The sequence below is a fragment of the Cebidichthys violaceus genome, unplaced genomic scaffold (assembly GCF_023349555.1).
Source record: "Cebidichthys violaceus isolate CVI_PGR_0920_01 unplaced genomic scaffold, fCebVio1.0.p SCAF_20, whole genome shotgun sequence".
Classification (NCBI taxonomy): Eukaryota; Metazoa; Chordata; class Actinopteri; order Perciformes; family Stichaeidae; genus Cebidichthys; species Cebidichthys violaceus.
This window is the reverse complement of record NW_027176373.1, coordinates 11,840,058-11,859,230: the sequence shown is the minus strand read 5'-3', so window position 1 is coordinate 11,859,230 and position 19,173 is coordinate 11,840,058. Positions and strand designations below refer to the sequence as shown.

At 42.6% G+C, this 19,173-nt stretch overlaps 1 protein-coding gene across 1 annotated transcript; it reads left to right on the top strand.

Moving 5' to 3' along the window:
• The first annotated feature begins 2,917 nt into the window (after window positions 1-2,917).
• Window positions 2,918-18,568, top strand: LOC137876644 (protocadherin alpha-C2-like). The gene is made up of 4 exons (XM_068716399.1): window positions 2,918-5,694; window positions 8,096-8,154; window positions 10,874-10,959; window positions 17,899-18,568. The coding sequence occupies exons 1-4, from the start codon at window positions 3,154-3,156 to the stop codon at window positions 18,210-18,212; spliced, it is 3,000 nt and encodes a 999-aa protein (XP_068572500.1). The 5' UTR covers window positions 2,918-3,153; the 3' UTR covers window positions 18,213-18,568.
• The last annotated feature ends 605 nt before the right edge of the window (window positions 18,569-19,173 follow it).

Here is a 19,173-nt window from a genome sequence, read left to right as displayed (position 1 = left end):
TAGTGTAAAAGTGCTTTGAGTGGTCGGAAGACTAGAAAAGTGTCATACAAGTACGAGTCCATTATATTGTATTTACCATTATAATTATGTTTATAATGCATTATAGACATGGGTGTCATAGACAGTGTTACCGCAGATTTCTTTAACACCTCTTTGTGGGAGCTCCAGTCACTTGCTTGTTGTGTGTATGTATAACTGCATTAACATGAGATTATCCTCATCTAACTAATACAACCAGATATAGATTACATTTTAATCTAAGTAAATAGGGATTGTGCTCCAAATGGCAACAACCTCTGGCTTTGACACAAGTAACTAACAAATGATATTAATTCATTTTGGAGTAGGCCAAGGCTACAAATTCACTAGATCCATATTAATTAGAGTATGTTTAATTGGATTACTATTTTACATAAAAAAGATCCAAACCAGGTCAAATGCATATATAGCCAGTGATCATACAACTGTGATTAGATTTATCCAGATGCAAAGTGGTTTGATGAGGCTACATAATGCCTTCATTCTGTCAGCTCACCCAGCCGGAGCCTGAGGAGCTGTCCACGGTGCTGAAGTGATTCTTTGGCTGATCATTCCTTCTTGTTGTCCATTTAGAGCCTGTGGATGACACCATCTTTGAGAGCTTCATTCCCACTAAGCAGAAGATGTATATTGCCTAAGAACTGCTTTGTATTGAGTGGTTTCTACCTGCTCTCTACATGGTTGACTGGACTTTTACAAATGTATAAAATGGTACCCTGGACAACAACAGAGCAGATTGTTGCATGTGCTCTATCTAAACATTTCCTATTGATGTTTAGTCAACACCAATATCTGTTGGTATTCAACAAGTCAATGCACTTTTCCGTCAATACACCTCAACTAGACCGCTAAGACTAAAGGACTAAAATTGCTTAAAGAAAAATCGAAAACAATCTAATTCTAGGTAACAATATGTATGTTAAAAACAACTGCTGGTGCTAAAGGTAAAATAAAGAGAAAATGTATTCTACTACTGGACCGGGATAAATTAGGGGACGAACCCCTCAATGCCATGGACAAAAATTGTGAAATTACAAAAAAATGGAGGCCCCGGCTAGAGCAGACACAATATCAACTCTCTGGTTTAAGCTCAGGTCTAGGACAAAGAGAGAAGACACATTGGAAAGATGGTAAATATACACTTGTGCATTATCCTTGAGGGGAAAAAAACACACCAGGAAGCCTCTTAAACGGGAAGGAAAGAACAAAAGGAACAATTGCACACTCAGTCAGTGTGTGATTGCAAATGTCAAATTACACATTTGCACCCACAGATTTAAATCTTCATCCTGGAAGAGCACGCAAACTATGGCACAACATCAATGCGGACACTTGCTTGGGTATATCATTATTTTGTGTTATGTGTTTATTTGAGGTTTGCCCACCAACTGGGTTGGGAAGTGAATTCCTAGAAATTCAGTTCACAGAATAAATTAAAAAAGGGGAATTGTTGCATTTCTTGAAGAGTGAAGATATACAACAAGTGTAAACAGAAAACTCTTGTAATTGTAGGCTGGGTCTTCCTGTGACAAGTAGCCTGCAGACCTGCACCATGTATGCTGATTAATACAGCCTCAGTATTTATTCATTCCAGCCTGTATATTCCACACGCTATCATATCCCGCCCCCCATGTCCATATATATATATAACCCTATGTTTCTCTTCGGGATATATTCCATAGAGAGGAAATGAGACCTCTGCTTTATGGGGACCACCACGGGCATCAAATACGATTATGTGACCTGACAGTCGGAAGTCTGCTGACAGTGATCCATGTGGAGGGAAGGTTGTGATTGTCAGTGCAATGCTTTCTTTCCTCTGCGCCTTGCCCAAATGCTCGCCATGCGGTATAAGGCTGGGCAGCAGAATCGCTACCGGCAAAATTAACCATCACTCCGACTCCAGGACAGACAAAGGAAGACAAACATAAGCCGGTCCCCGCGCATGTGTCGATGCACGCGACCACGATTTTGCGATGTATATCTTCCATTTTGGGGAGGGTGTTGGTGTTGAACATTCTGCAGATTAGCCCTGACCTTGCCTTTATGATCAACAGTGAGTCCAGACTAATTTAACACCGGTAAATTAAATGATTTAGCTACATCTCACGGTTTTGTTTTCCATTTTCACCATAGATTTGTTTTCAACCATGTGCTGAACAGCGACTCAGATATATGGAATGAATGGCTGGTGCCAGTGAATACACAGCCTATGCATGTATGCATTATGTGTGGCCGTCATTCTTAATTCTGGAGGTGATTTAATGTGCTGGTCGTCTATCAGCTCCCAGACCCGACACCGACATCGCAATGGAGGGATGAGAGGAGGGGAATGGGTGTGGATGGAGGAGGGGAGCTGCGCCACAGTGGAGAGGGGAGAGCTGCAGACTGAGAGCGCGCAAGGGTGGGATACCGCCCCTCTAAGGTCAAATCGGCGACATTCAATTACATACTTCCGGTTAGCCTTTTCAGAATAAATCTCAAGAAATAAACAGTCATACCGTGCTGCTGATCTTTCACACACACATGCAGCTGTGGCACTTGGTGCATGGCCAATATAAATGCAACTAGATGTGGTGAAATGTTTTTGGTCGGTATGCATAATGAATAATAAACATTTCAAGAAAGTTGAGTTAGGATTTGATGAAACACACAAGCTGATGTTACAGCATCTGACTAAAAACAATGGAAGGGTTTTTTCAGGTTGATGCTTCCTGGACGCGATTCTCCTTTTCTTCACTCTAATAGAGCCGATTGAGAGAAAAAAAGAAGAGTGCCAGTTTTAACAATTTTACTTTGAAAGAAACACACATCGTTTCCGGTTTTATTGGGGCAAATTCCAACAGTCTTGACGGATCTCACAGCTCCGGCGGCAGGGAAGCACACCCGTCAGCAGCGCGCATTGGAGACAAAAAAGCGCATCACGGACAAAGGAAATATGGGTGCGCTGGAGAGGATTCACCTCAGCCGGGTAACACAATGGATGAGCCGCGTGTGTTTCATTTACCGGGAGACCAATTAGCCCACCTTAATGAGGTGCTGGGATGCAAGATACTGCAAGCTAAAAAGGCGGAAGGCTGCGTTTAATCCGTCCGCGGATCCTATGAGCTTGCAATGGCTGAGGCGGGGATATGCAAGTGGATAGGGAATAATGTGCCTTTTTATTTTGTGATATTTTCCTTATTTTGTGGCCTTTCGTTTGGACAATTGCGATATTCGATTACGGAAGAACTAGAAAATGGGGCACTGGTCGGCGATCTGGCGCATGACTTGGGGCTGGATATTCGAAAGCTCGCCACTCGAAAAATTAAGGTAACGTCCAACAGCGGTAAGCGTTACGTGATTGTCAACCCCAAAAACGGGAAACTACTTGTCAATGAAAGGATCGACAGGGAGGCACTGTGCGATTTATCCAACACCTGCCTCATCAACCTGGAGTTGATGGTCGAAAATCCCAGTGAGGTGCACCATGTCGAGGTGGAGATCGTGGACGCCAATGACAATGCGCCGCAGTTCCCCAGTGATGAGTATCAAGTGGAAATCACGGAATCTGCTTTACCGGGGTCTCGGTACCCAATTGAAAACGCTCAAGACCCAGACATTGGGTCCAATTCAGTTCGTATGTATCAGCTTAGCACAAACGACCATTTTGCGTTGGTATCTAACAAACCCTCCCTCAACACAAAGCACATCGAGCTCGTGCTCAAAAAGCCCGTTGATCGTGAACAAACGCCTTACCACCAATTAATTCTAAGTGCTGTGGATGGTGGGACGCCGGAGAAAACAGGCACGGCCAAAATCAATATCCGGGTCCTGGACTCGAATGACAATGTCCCCATGTTCGACAGCTCAGTGTACAAGGTGAAACTGTTGGAGAACTCGCCCAAAAACACCCTGGTGATAAAACTGAATGCGACTGATCTGGATGAGGGCACAAATGGAGAGGTTTATTACTCTTTCAGCAGCTACACTCCAGAGAGAGTGAGGCAGATGTTCAGCATGGACACTAACACCGGAGAAATAAGAGTGAGGAGCAATGTTGACTATGAAGAGACCAACTCCTACGAGATGTACATCCAGGCGATGGACAAGGGCCCCGGGGCCGTGGCGGCACACTGCAAGGTAGTGGTGGAGGTGGTGGACGTCAACGACAACGTCCCTCAGATAGTGCTCTCATCTCTGTCCAGCCCCGTGAGGGAGGACGCCCGCGCAGACACAGTCGTGGCCCTCATTAGCGTCACTGATCGAGACTCAGGCGCTAACAAGCAGGTGAGCCTGGAGATCCCAGCAGGCCTTCCTTTCAAGATCAAGTCATTTAGAAACTACTACACTCTGGTTACCTCAGCCTTCCTGGACCGCGAGACCACCGATGCCTACAATGTCACTCTGAGTGCCACCGACGGAGGAAACCCTCCCCTCTCCTCCCAGAAGACCATACAGGTGGACGTGGCTGATGTTAATGACAACCCGCCGCGATTTGAACAGACTTCCTATACTGTCTACGTGGCTGAGAACAATGCCCCTGGGGCCTCTTTGTGTACTGTGAAAGCTCAAGATGCTGATATCAAAGAGAACGCTCGCATCACCTACACAGTGCTCAACGACAACAACCATGGCATCCCTGTCACCTCATATGTGTCTGTGAAGGCCGACACAGGCGAGGCTTATGCCCTGCGAGCCTTCGACTATGAGTCACTGAGAGAGTTCCACTTCCAGGTCAAAGCCCAAGATGGGGGCATTCCTCCTCTCAGCCGTGTTGCCACTGTCTACATCTACATCATGGATCAGAATGACCACGCGCCACTTATAGTCAACCCTCCTGGCAATGGCACGCGCTCCTTGGAAACGGTACAAAAGAACGCAGAGCCTGGCGCTATGGTGACCAAAGTGGTGGCTTACGACGCAGACGCTGGTCCGAATGCCTGGCTGGTGTACGTGCTGGAGACGGCCACCGACCTGGACTTGTTCAAGGTGCACGAGCACACCGGTGAGATCAGGACCACTCGGAGGATCCTGGAGGACAACTCCACCTCTTTTGCTCTCACCGTTTTAGTAAAGGACCATGGGCAGCCTAGTCTCTCCTCCACCGCCACCATCAACGTGGCTGTCATGGAGGTGCCGCCAAAAGTGGCTCCTGACCCCAAGCGGATCATCCGACCTCACAGCACTCTGCTTTTCTCCAACGTGACCCTCTACTTGATCGTGGCTTTGAGTGCTACCACCTTTGTTTTCCTGGTCACTGTGGTGGTGCTGGCCATCGTCCGCTGCCATGCCTACTGCACCCAACCTGGGTCCTGCTCCCCATGCTGCGTGTCACAGAAGCCCCCTCCAGATGGCGGGAGCAGCAGCGTGAGTGCCGGCGGGGGAGGCGGCGGCCCACCCGGGGCACAGCCTAATAACAATGTGATGCTTCGGAGGGACCTTAAAGTGGAGCCTCACTACATCGAAGTGCGTGGGAATGGCTCCCTAACAAAGACGTACTGCTACAAGACCTGCCTGACAGCCACCTCTGGCAGTGACACGTTCATGTTCTACAACACAGGACGTCCCATCAGTGGCACCTGGGGCAGCGGTGCCGACCGCTTCTTCACGAGTGGGAGTGGATTTGTACGCAGACTGAGCATGCCCGATGCCTCCATGCAACTCTGCCCAGAGGTGTGTCATTCATTTTTTTTACGCCTACCTTATGTCCGCATTACTTTAAGGCCATGAATAGTCATGTTTACAAATTAGAGGCTTTAGTTACATTTGGTTTAGCTCCAAACAATGTAAGACCCTTTTTAAAGTACATACTTAACGTGACTTTTCATTAAGGTTACAGAATAGCGTGCACCGTCGTAATTTTTGTCAGTGTTAGTGTTGCTGCAGGGTGACGATAAAATCCTGCATGTCAAGTTTGATCACTTCCAGCAATGAATCGAATCCTTGCGAGCCTCATTCGCTCATTCAGGTCCCACTTGTACTGTGCTGTCGCTCAGCCCGGCCCAGCACTCGCACTGCATTAGTGTCAGGCCTGATGCTTTTCAGGGACCTGTGCTATTTTCTGATGATTCAGAGATTTGTGTTTCAGTTCGAGGTTGACATCACATCTACTCTAAGAACAGGTCATGTAGTCTTCACTACAGGCTCATTCTCTGTGCAAGAGGGTTTTTACTTGTGTGTGTGTGTGTGTGTGTGTGTGTGTGAGTAAAACTGTTACACTGGTTGGGGTTAATTGACTCAATCAAAGGCCCTGCAGGACTAGTTGTTGCCTCTGATTACAGGAGAGATATGGATTTACCTTCTGCCATTTTATATTCTATATCTTAAAGGCTGCGTTACTTCAATGGTACAATGTTCTCTATTTAGAAAGAATGAAACAGCGAATGCCTCTACCTGCTAGGCCATACCTAGCGTCACACCAAAAATACTATTTATATAAAGGTAACATTAAAAAAACATTACTGTTTGCTGCTTGATTGACATTATACCAGTCAAAAAGTCCTGCGTACCTGCATTCCTAGCATTCACCATTCGTGTAGCTCTAAAGTGTTCACGTCTATTAGTTGTATATTTAAGGAGCACAGGTTTGACTCTAGATTTTGGGTAGATATGTTTTGCTTTTATGCCACTTAGGTTAGAGAGATTAGGGGTTCAAATATTGGAATAATATCATTTTAATTTAATTGAAATGCTCCTCAGGTTAAGAGTTTATCTCTGGGTGCAGCATCTAAATTATCAAGTGACAGCCACCAGTACATTAGTTCTACGGAAGTCTCCTACAAAGACAAGTGTAGCGGTGTAAATTATATTAACCTCCAGCCTGTGTTCCTCAGCCCTGTAAATTAGATTTACTCAAAGAGGCTGGGTCTACCAGCAGAAAATACTTCTCTCTGAATCGAACTGGGGAACATAATGTGCCATCTTTATCTAGGACACTTGCTACTGCCTGAGCAGGTCTGTGTCTTAAACACAGCTTTTGTTATTCAGTGTTCTTGAGGTCCAAGGCTACAAACCCACATGATGCTGACAGACTTTAGCATTCATGCAGATGTTCATAATCATTTCATACAGTCAGTGTGCGCAGCACCTAGTCATGAGGAAAGTAATGAGTAGGCATAATAAATGGCCATGAAAGATTAGCTCATTAAAATATGTGTTTCCCCCATACCAGATTTATATAGTTCTTTGAATTTAAAGGCATAATCATCAGCAGAATTAGGCCATCATCAAAGGCGAATGAATGGGAGTCCATTCCAATAGTCGAAAAAAATATTCATCAGAATCAAGTAAATCTCCAAAGCAAGGAAGATGGAATGAGATGAAACCAGTTTATACAAGATAGTGGTGATAGTGCTCATTTGTAAAACACTATTGACGATTTTGCTCCACACATTGGCTTGCACTAAATCCTACACATTTGCGATACCACATTTGTATACAACTGCCCATCACTCTGCGCTAATACGGACCAGACCTATAGGATGCGGTTGCCCTGGTGATGATGGCTTATTGGTTTTCAAAGGCAATAATTTACCAGAGGACTGCTGGGAGTTGCAAGCACTCAGCCCGGGTTCATCAGGAGCAGACAGATGCTCACAGTTCTACACAAACATGGACACATCGGTCTGTTCAAACACCCCAGCACTCAGGGAGAGGGCATAACTCCCCCAGCTCTCACATTCATAGAGCCATGGAGTGAGAGACTGTCCAAAACTGGTCAATATGTTTCTCAGTCACTGGCATTTTTAACGTCCTTCTGTGTCTGTGTGGATATCAATATGTGTGTGTGTGTGTGTGTGTGTGCGTGTGTGTCTGTGCTTGCAATGGGGGACACGACTGCAGTGTTCCTATCACGTCCGGAGCTGGGATGTGTATCATGATTAATTGATGAGGCCATGGCCCAGCCTGTGCTCTGCACTGTATGAGATCAAACTAATTCTCTCTCTCTCTCTCTCTCTCTCTCTCTCTCTCTCTCTCTCTCTCTCTCTCTCTCTCTCTCTACCCTGCTGTCTCCCTCTTCTCTCCCCCCACCCAATCCTGTCTCTCTGTCTCTCTCTACCTCTTGCTCGCTCAGCCGAAAGCCCCGAATGCTGACTGGCGATATTCTGCATCTTTGAGAGCAGGGGTGCAGAGGTAAGCACTTTCCATCTTTAACTCTTTTGCAACTTGTGATCATCTAGAAAAATGTACACCTTTTTTCATTCCGACTCACACTGTCTACACCCAGTCTCTGCTACCGCTACAGTGACCTCTTCATAATGCTCTTCACCACAGCTGCAATGTATGGGATCTCTAAGTAATGACACGTCAGATTTCTTACAGATACCTGCACCTCAAAAAGACCTTATTAATAACCCTATTAAAAAAATATAACAAAGACCAAATACTGCAGATCAGTGTGTGCTATGATCAGAAATGGACGATTAGTCGCCCCTCAGCATCGGTTTGGACCTCAACCTCCATCCTCTTCCTTTGGAAGAGGCCATCTACAGCTCCCATCAGTGGATGCCTAGCACTCCTCCTCTGCAGTGTAATATAATATAGGTCATCTACATTCTGAGCGTCGCTTCCCCCCAGTTACAGTCTTTAAGCAGGAAGCATGAAGGACAAATGAGCTGACTATGACCTTTCTCAGATTATCAGATGCACACATGCATCAGTGTCTACATGTGCAACTGCCCCACACACGTGTGCCTTTCTGTGTGTATCTCTATATTTTTGTCCATGAGTCCAGAGAGCAGAGGACATTTTGAACTTGAGTCGTACTTGTTAATTCAGAGGCATGCACTCTGATTTTCCAGATATGGATTCATACGCCTTATTGCTTGACCAAATCCTAATTATAGAATGATCTAAAGATCTCCTTCTCATTAGCTACCGACTGCAGAATATCAGAGAATACTGAAATTAAGAAGATCTGATGATTGGAATAAATTAGTAGCTTTTTGTTTCTACGTCTGTCACTTACATTTTGTGATGATGAAGACACAAAAGTTGTATTGAAATACATAATGAAGTGTTTTGCTAATTTGACATCGGGACAGCTGAAACGTCAGGGACTAATGACTTTTACCTCAACATGTCTGAATTTTCATAATTTTATGCCAAACATGCTCAGCGCTCAGTTGTGCACTCTTCTGCTCTGTGTAAGTTTGATTTAATTGGATATTAGTGTTAATTTCTATGGCGTGGAGGGTATCATAATGTGCATCATGTCATCAAGTCACTGTAACATGACATGGATTAACATAAATCATCATCGCAATTTGCCGCTGCCATCTCCAAACAGGCAGTGCCTGTAACACGCGTAGACACCGAGAGGCTCGTATCAACGCTTAACCCCGACACACGCGTGCTGTAATCTATCACACTATACACGGCGTCTCGCACCAACTTCACTGACCCACATTCCTAGTGCAGTCAGTCAGTGTAGAAAACTCCAGTATCTGTGGCATGTTCTCACACATCAGATCAGCACCTCTGCTTATGGAAAAGCTTGAAACCCACGCTGCTCAGTCTGTACTTGGCTATTTTATATTCATGGCAAATCCCTATTCAACATAACGCATCAGTGTTTTGCAGTTTGAGGTTAGATGCTGGCTGTGCTGCATTGCAGAGGCCCCTAGTCAGGGTAGGTCCTCCTATACAGTATGAGCTCTATCTTCATTATAAATGTATGGGGGGAAAAATTTCGTAGGCAGGAAAACTGCACTCATGCACTTGGCTTTGTGTGTTTATTACAACATTGTTTTTAAAGGAATAGTTAGTCACTGAGGAAAATAGGCTAATTCATTCTCTTGCCGGGAGCTAGATGAGAAGATTTAAACCCTTCTTACATCTGTCCTTTAAATATGAAGCTACAGCTACCAGCCAGTTGTCTTAGCTTAGCTAAGTCATATAGGGCAAGACGCACAGCCTTATATGGTATTATTGGGGGCGTTCATTTTTCTAATTTACAATTATCATGAACGCGTGCTTATTTATGCACAGCCGTCATTCATCTTGTCATTTGGTGAGAGTTATCTGAAGTTAGGAACGTTTGCTGAATCTGATGAAAGTTAAGACAAGAATACTGTTTTCTTGCATGAGGTCCAATATTCCTACTAAGCTGTTGATATAGCTACTGAAAACTAATCTTGCACTAATATTCCCCTTTACATTACTTACTGATTAACCTAAAACGTCCCCATGAGTAAAACTGTGTTCTTCAAGCTATTCTTTTCAATGCTAGGCACGAGAAAAGACTCCAAAGCATAGAAGTTATGCTGAATGTTATCATATTCTGAACAAAAGTGGAATATGACTTTGCATGTAAACATAGTCAGTTAACCATAACAGTAAAAAGTAGAAGGAATAGTTTCTATGTTGCCATCTCTTAGTGTGCTGCAGGACCCCCTGCTAAATCGAATGAAACAAAAAGTACACTTTCAGGGTTTCCACATCTCGTGAAAAAACTTTAGATAAAAAAAGAAAACATCTGAAACTTCATTTTTATGCCATCCTGAGAGTCTATGTTATTAATTATTAAAATATAAATATGTAACAAGATCAGCTGGAAATATTTATCCCAATTGAATATGTAAACAGATGTAATCTTGAAACACTTTTAAAAATGTCAAATGCATGGCCACACACTGTATGTTGACCCACTCACTTAACAACAATATCTATCAATACATTTTTTACATTTTAAGCATTTCTTTCTCAGTTGAGGTTTTGAAAATATCTATACTACTGATTAACAGCTAGACGTCATGTCCCTGAATAAAGACTCTATGTTTGGTTCAAAGGCTGAATTAATATTAGATGGGATGTGTCTCACTGAGTTTGCTGGATGTGTTCTGTCTCTTAGTTCGGTCCACATGGAGGAGTCCTCTGTGATGCAAGGAGCCCAGGGGATGTTGGTCCAGAACTGGCCCACTGTGTCCAGCGCCGCAGGTGAGTAGAAGTCTAGCAGTCAGGATAGAGTGAAAAAGCACTGAGCACTGTCACTGTCGAACACTGACTACATTCGATCGGAAGGCGACTGAGCAAGTTTTCATTGATCTTGCTTTAAAATGTATAAAAAGGAGAGGATGTGAAATGCCTTTATGTAATATGTAGGCTTTAACTCCAGGCTATTTGTTGAAAGGCTTGTTAAAGTAGGCACCTGGGATTTGAACCTCTGGTACCCTGGTTGTGTGTGCCAAAAACATAATCACTGGGAAGCCAGCAAGTGTTTTCGTCCTTGTTGCTGCACTTGTGACTCGTGTTACTCCTATTCGTTGAAGCTAACCGCTGGCAGGTGAAGACAGTCAACCCTGGGGTTCATTAAAACAGTAGAATGTGGAAGTTTCTTGTATATACTGGAGGGAAAAAACTAATAATTACATTATTAGACAGATGGGCATAACCTATCACTTCACAGGGCATATTACAAACTATCTTGTTCGCTACATAGGTAAGCATGTATGGCAAAAGTGAATGAGTTGACTATGAATGTTTTTTAGATGATGTGTACTCTGTACTAGTGCCCTACTATACTAATTATAATTAAAGTAGAGAGATAATTTGACAAATTGTCTTGCCTTGAAGAAAACGAATGACAACAGTAATTCAGGTAAATCGAAACTCAGAGCTTTCAGAACAGAACATCATTTTCATGGATTTTATCTCTGTCATTCAGGTTATGGTAAGGTATGGAATAGTTTGACAATTTGGGAATGCGCTTGTTAGTTTTCTTGGCGATGGTTGGATGAGAAGATCAATTCAGCTCTCATGTCCACATGCTAAATATGAAGCTACAGACAGGAGACAGTTAGCTTAGCATAAAGACTGGAAACAGGGGAAACGGCTAGCCTTGTTCTGTCCAGAGATGTGCCTACCACCACCTCTAACTACTCAACTCAATCAACACCAATCTGTACAAAAACGTAATTGTAGCAATACGAAGTTGCAGTGTCAAAATGTTGGTTTTTACATTTGTATATGTATATTTATATATATATATATATATATATATATATATATATATATATATATATATATTTATTATTATTATTATTATTATTATTATTATTATTATTATTATTTTATTTTATTTTATTTTAATTTATTTTTTTTACTTGGGAACAGAGCAAGGCTATCTGGTTCTTCCTACTTTTGGTCTTTATGCTAAGCTAAGCTCACCGTCTCCTGGCTCTAGCTTAACATTTACCGCAACAGACATGAGAGCGGGATCAATCATCTCAACATCTTTGCAACAACGCACAAAAATCAACTCACCGCATCTAAATGCCCATTACAACTACACATTACACATTCAAATTTGTTCATTGGATTATATTATATTGACGAAGTTGAATTCATTCTTGTTTTTATTTTGGTTCAGATATGGTAAAACTGGGGCTTTGGCAGAATTGTGCTTTGAATATCTACATGATCTTGAATTCCAGTGTGATGTTCATGCAGAGCTTGGCTGAGGTGCCAAAAGCCTGGGGCCCTTATGCAGAGCCACAGATAAACAACTGTATCCTCCCCATGAAAGCGGCTGGCAGCACGGAGAGCTACAGACTGAAAAAGGAAGCTGTTTTTTAATAAGAAATGAGTTGTCCTGAGTGGGTGGCAACATTGAAAATGTGTGGCATGTAGCACAACATAAGTGTAAATAGAACTGGCCTCAGAAATGAACTATGCTTCACAGAAACACTGGCTCGGAGCTCATGACTAACAGCTTTTGTCGGTTTATTGAGAAACTTTTGAAACTCCGATTTCGAAAAGTCTCTGGAACATTGTGAGCTGTTCCCTCCTTCCTTCCTTCAGCCAAGCTTCCATTCATTGATTTTCTGTCTAGCTGCAGGAATTAGAACACAGGTAGAGACTAGAGGCTGAAGGGTAGCATCACTGCCAATCACTCCGAGAGTCAGTCACAGAATATGTCTTACTGTCTGTCAGTTTTTTTTCTCTCTGTGGAAAAGAGAGCTGGGGAATTGTTCGAGATACAAGCTATACCGGTTCCCAGTATCTCTGTGCCGGTTTGCTGCAGAGAAATGTGTGATGAGAAGCAGTCTCTCTGGTTAAGTAAAGGCTCAAATATATTATCTTTAAGCAGAATGCACAGCGTACTGCAGACCTTTCAGGGGTGCGTGCATTGTTCCGAAAGGAAATCATTTGTCAGGCATAGACATGTGCTGGATTGCAGGTTGATCCTCTTTAGTATGCATCAAGAGGTGGAGCCCATTTTTGTGACACATTTTCATGTCTGCAGTTATTGTCATCCTGATGAAGTTGTCTGATATGCTGCGATGCATCTAAATGCGGCACCCTCAAAACTGTGTTTACGTAAGTGACCCGTGGTGCAGATGAGGAGACATTTGTCTAATACCAGAGGGGGAGAGAGGCTATTATCAGGACTAAGAGAGTGCCACGAAAAAAAGAGAGATCCAGTAACATTAAAAGCAATTTTGGAGAGGAAGAGCAGAGGAGACGTACAGGGGGATGGAGAAGAAAGAAAAAAAAAAGCGAGGTGTGTGGGGGGATGGAGAAAGAGAAAGGTTAAGAGGATTGGCAGGTTCCTGCAGTAGTGTTGTTGCTAGGGAACGCCATGTGACCTGTTGCCTGGCAACACTGTCTAACTGAGAGATTGCTGCAGCAGCCGCACCCTCCATCAGCAGGGAGTGGGCGAGGGCAGTTTCCATGGCAACCTGTCATATCTCTGAACGGAAGATTTGGAGACGGGGAAAAAAAAGGAAGGAGTTAGGGAGCGGAAAAGGGACGGGGACTCGGCAAGGGCAGGTATTAAGAAGAAAAACAGGGCACGCAGTCATTTAGAGGAAGTAATGTAGGAAAGAATGGTTTAGGTTTCGGTGTTTCGTGCAGAATACACCGAATGAAATTACACGAGCACCAGCACTACACGACTGTCAGATGTTGTGCATGTGCCACAAACCGCATTAGGGATTCATTTTAGATGGAACCAGACAGGAAATAACAGCCTATTTTAAATGTTGGGCATCAGGTTAGATGAAATGAGGCTTCAAACACCCACATATCTACACCAGGTGTCACGGCAACCTCCTCATGAGGAGCTGTACTGACCTGCTTACCAGCAGTTACACCATAATCCGTTTGCTGTGAAATATAGGCTAATATGAAGCAATGGCAAAGTTACAAATAATCCTCCATGTTAGAGAAACGGCAGCACGGGGGGGGGAGCAAAGCTCTTCATAGTTGCACCGACTCCTCCGAGCTGTGACGTGACCTGCTCGTTGCGCTTTTATTTTTTTCGCATGCACACACACAGGAATATATCAGATTAAATTCTAATTAACAATGCCAGGGTTTTGGATTTGTCACAGCCAGTGCAGAGAGCCCTGGGATGTCCCAAGACGCAGAGACAATATTCACTTGATTAGATGCTACACAGCCACTTGACATTTTCGCTCAGTTGGTCATGCATGGAGACATGCACCGCTCTAGCCCGACCAGGTGTACATAAGCCAAACACTGTACAATTCCACCGTAATTATAGTGCAGTTTGCAGCTTTGCTACCAGTCCAGTAATCAGCACAGGTTTAATTATATCTGACTTTTATTATTTTATTTTTTTATTCTACCTTGATAAATTGTCCAATACAATAATTAGGTCGTAGCTTACCTGTAAGGGTCTGGCCAACACTATTAGATCACCCAATAACCACACTTTTCTTTTAATTTACCGCAGGGGATTAATCATAATGTGTCAGTGAACCCCTCACCTTTTCTCGATAGCACCTCCATCAGGCTTTGTATGTTGAAATTTACTGAGCACATTCATACCTCCCCAAAGGATGAACTCTCTCCATTGTGTGCACTCGTTGACCTTGGCACACAGAATATTTCATAATCTAACAGATATATTGTGTCATGGAACACATTAATGCTCCAAAAAGGCAAAAACACTTTTTTTATTAGAAACATTTGTGTTGCCCCGGATTTAGATCCCTCTGCTATTCTAGGCTGCTCTTTTCAATGGTAAGAAATGATTCACGTAAAAATCATGTTTATTTGGAAAGCTGTAAGAGGCTTGTGCAGCTTGCCCCCATATACATATATATACATATATATATATATGTATGTATGTATGTATGTATGTATATATATATATATATATATATATATATATATATATATATATATATATATATATATATATATATATCTCTTAGGTATATGGGGGCAAGCTGTAAGGGGGGGCAAGGTAATGCTATGGTTTTAAAATAAAGGATTACATACAATAAAGGATTACATACAATAACCTGTAATCATGAAATGTAAAATAAGGAAGCATTTGTTTTGTTATCCATCACTACAGGACAAGAAAATGAAGTATTCCCAAACTCAACTTCCTGTAAATAGTAGCAACAGGAAATGGTGTGTCAGTTACATAAATTGGAGGTACATTGTTTACAGCAATGCTATGCACTGCATTACTGGCTCAATAAGATCATCCACATTCTGCCTCACAGTACTCTGCACATTTCCTTTAACTCACCGGCTGTCTCTTCAGTTTATTTCAAGCACGTCTGTCCTCCACACAAGAAGCCATCTTCCATTACCTAACCATTGATAGTCATTGAATGGGAATTATTTAAAACGCTAGATCCTCTTCCTGGGTTTTAATACCCAGATTAAAATACAGACCGACAGACCGTACCTTCAAATGTCATAATCCTCAGAAACAGACTAGCATTACAGCATTACAGCTCTAACTCCACTAATGGTAAGATAAACTGATAACATCTGACTCTGATTAATCGTTAAATAAGCTAAATTGCGTAAGTCAATTAGCAGCAATTAGCTTGTTTGTATTTAAAAATTGTGTAACATGAGACAAAATTGTAAAAAAGAGAACAAAAAACAACAACGCTAACCTAAATCTGGATTTTTCTCAGCAGCCATGAGTTGAAGTAGTTATCCAAGTCCTTCACATGCTAATTATTTAATGTAATTTAAAAATGGATACTTCTATTTTTGCAAGTATAGGAAACAAATTATTCATGTGTGTCTGTGTTCCTGTCGCAATGGTACGCTGCTGCTTCATTACCAAAACGCACAATATCTGACCTCGCCTGCAATATTCCAAACCTCGATGATTTACAGAGTTAATATATGATACATTTTAAATGACTCACAGCTCAATAACATGTAATAGCACTCTGTAAAAAGCTGTCCGGCGCTCTTTCTATGCTCTTCGTTCAGCAGCCGAGCTGACTATTGAGCAGCGTGGCAGTGTCCATTACATCTGCTCTTATTATAGTCTGCACTCGTAATTTATTCTCATGCTCGATGAGCTCATTTGTAGGGACCCAGTGGTACACTGTGTGCATGGACAGCGTGCGTTTTCAAAATAGTGTACTTCCCAATGGGACAGTGGTTTGAAACCATTTCAGTGCTCCAGCAAAGTCATAAATAGCCTACAAAGAAAAAATCAAACAGAATCTTTTTGCAAGGGCCTGTGTTTGATCTAAATAAATTCCAGACAGAAAGTAGGTCAGTGCAGAGGGAACTGGTGTGGGCCTGAGAGCACCGTGTCTACAAAACACGCCCACCCCCATTTTTCTTGCTGCCTCTCTCTCTCGCTCCCTCTCTCCTTATCTCATCCTCTTTCCTTCTCTTCCTGGCGTCTTTAACCTTTTGACCTTAATAGCTGTAGTCTTATTTTTAATTTACATAATAATTTTTCTATATATAGACAGGTTTTTTTCCACCATATTTTGTCCGACTTGCTCTCTTTCATTTTTCTGTCACATCCATGCTTGAGCAGTAAAGGTTGAATCCCTGTCTCTGGCCTCCTATGAGAGAAGGATTAAGCTGCTGCCATCATCCAAATACAAATACAAATCACACTGCCAAGTTAAACATCTCCTGGTTTAAAGGTTGCCGTCTTGTAAATATCCTCTCCCTGTGGCTATCGCTTCATCGTCAGGCTATTGCTCTGCACGCTTTTGCTTGATTTCGATTCCTTACGTGACAGATTGTATGAACGTCTCAAAGACCAAATAATAAAGTCTACATAGGGTACAATGCATGACAGTTATTGAAAAAAGGCAAATGTTTGTAGAAGTAAAATGTTTTGTTCAGCTTTGTTGTCCCTGTTTTTAGTCGAATGTCTATTTCTGTGCATTTACATTGAGAGCAACGAAATAGAGAGGTCAAATACCGTAATATTTCTGACTGCTTAACGTTTTTGGAATCTTTCCCATCAGATGATATTCCATTTCTAAACAATCAATAAACTGAAACATTTTGTCCTTGCGCTGTTTGGAAAACAACTCAATGCTACTCAATCAATCCCCAAAGCACTTCACACATAAACATATGTGTTTATTGGCAGGAGCGAACACTGTCGAAACAATTAAAAAAATTATACTGAGGTCAAATTCCTTGGGTATGTACACACTTACTATTAAAGTAAGCCACTATAGCCGATTCTGTTTCTGAAAATGATTCACGATGAGTAAGGTAATAGCAAAGGGGGGTTTACCTCTGGGAAATCCATGTCAGAATGGACTGTCCTGCTTCTACCACTTGCCATCAATCAAAATATAGATTGTGTAAAGACCTACTATGGAATCGATACTTATAGGGATTGTTCGTTATTTTGGGAAATACGCTTATTTTGCTTTATTGCGGAGAAGATCAGTACCGCTCTCGTATGTGGATGGTAAATATGTAAGCAGCCGATTAGCTTAAAAAAAAATTGGAACAACTAACATGTTATACATCTTGTTTGTTTGATTTGTACAAAAAGCATTGATCAATTCCTCAAGAAAGTGAATAAGCCTATTTCCCTCGACATCTAACAAAGCGGATTGAATGAAGGCATTTGACATGATTTTTTTCATCATACCTGTGTAGATGGCGATGGTGGTGAACTTTCACCCCCAGTGGGCGCTGGAGTCGACAGCAACAGCTGGCACTTCAGGTACGGTGCCGCCGGACAGGGCTACTGCCCTCCTCAGCAGCTGAAGCCCGGAGAGATTCCCCCCGAAGCCTTCATCATCCCCGGTTCCCCAGCCATCATTTCTATTCGTCATGACGCCGGCCCTGTGGACGACAAAGGTGACTTCATAAGCTTTGGCAAGAAGGAGGAGGCCAAGAAGAAGAAAAAGAAGAAGAAGGACAAGAAGGACAAGAAGGATAAAGGAAAGGATGACGGGGGGGATGATTAGAGGAGAATGGGTGACTTGCAAACAGAGCTACCAACAAACCACCATCCCAATTAAAGAGCCAGAAAAAACATAAGCCAAATGCATATTGTAGAACCGAGGGAGCCTCCTTCAACCATATTTACATTGACATTGTACAGTGGCCAAACCCTCGTTAGATGAGGCCTGGCTCCCCCGCACCCCAATGCGAACTTGCTAAACAAATGTTTCTCTCTTTCTTGGCTCATTTGGCCCATAACTTCCCAGCCCATAAAAGGTAAACAAATGCTCCTAGTAGACATACTTCATCTAAACATTGGACCAACTTAAAACAGAAAGGGTTTAATTGGACACGATTAGCCTTTCTGTGATTTGCTGACCCCCCCCCCCCCCCCCCCCCCCAGTTTGTATTATAAAAACAAAAACACCTGAGAAGGTGTACTATTTGTATCTGACCATTGTCAGCTGAGGCTGCCTGTGTTGGCATCTCTGTCTTTATGCAGCCCACCCGTCCTTTTTGGCTCACCTAGTCGCAGGTGAAGTGGAAGCCAAACTCAATAAAATTAAACAGAGGCTTTTGTCTTTAGTATTGTGGAGGCCTTGTAGAAATTCAGAAAATGTGGTCTTTTGTAAGAAAAGAAATTTATAAAAAATGAAAAAGTAACAGCATACAGTATATGTACCATGAAATTAACACTTTTAGGAGAAAGAGGTGGCTGAGACGCACAGGACCACACTCAAATAAAGAGCTCTGTTTCAGTGTAATATAGCACATTGCTGAGGCGGAGGACCTGGACTGGGTTGCACCAACTATGCGCAAGTTTGTTCCCAGGTTAGTGCATAAAGTAGTGGCTTCATAACTGCTAGTTAATTTGCAATTAGCAAGTTACTAAATTTGACCGTATCATGGGTGGCAAGGCGGGAGTTCTACGGCTGTAACTAGTTATAACATTAAGATTTCAGATGAGTAGCCAGTTAGTAAAAG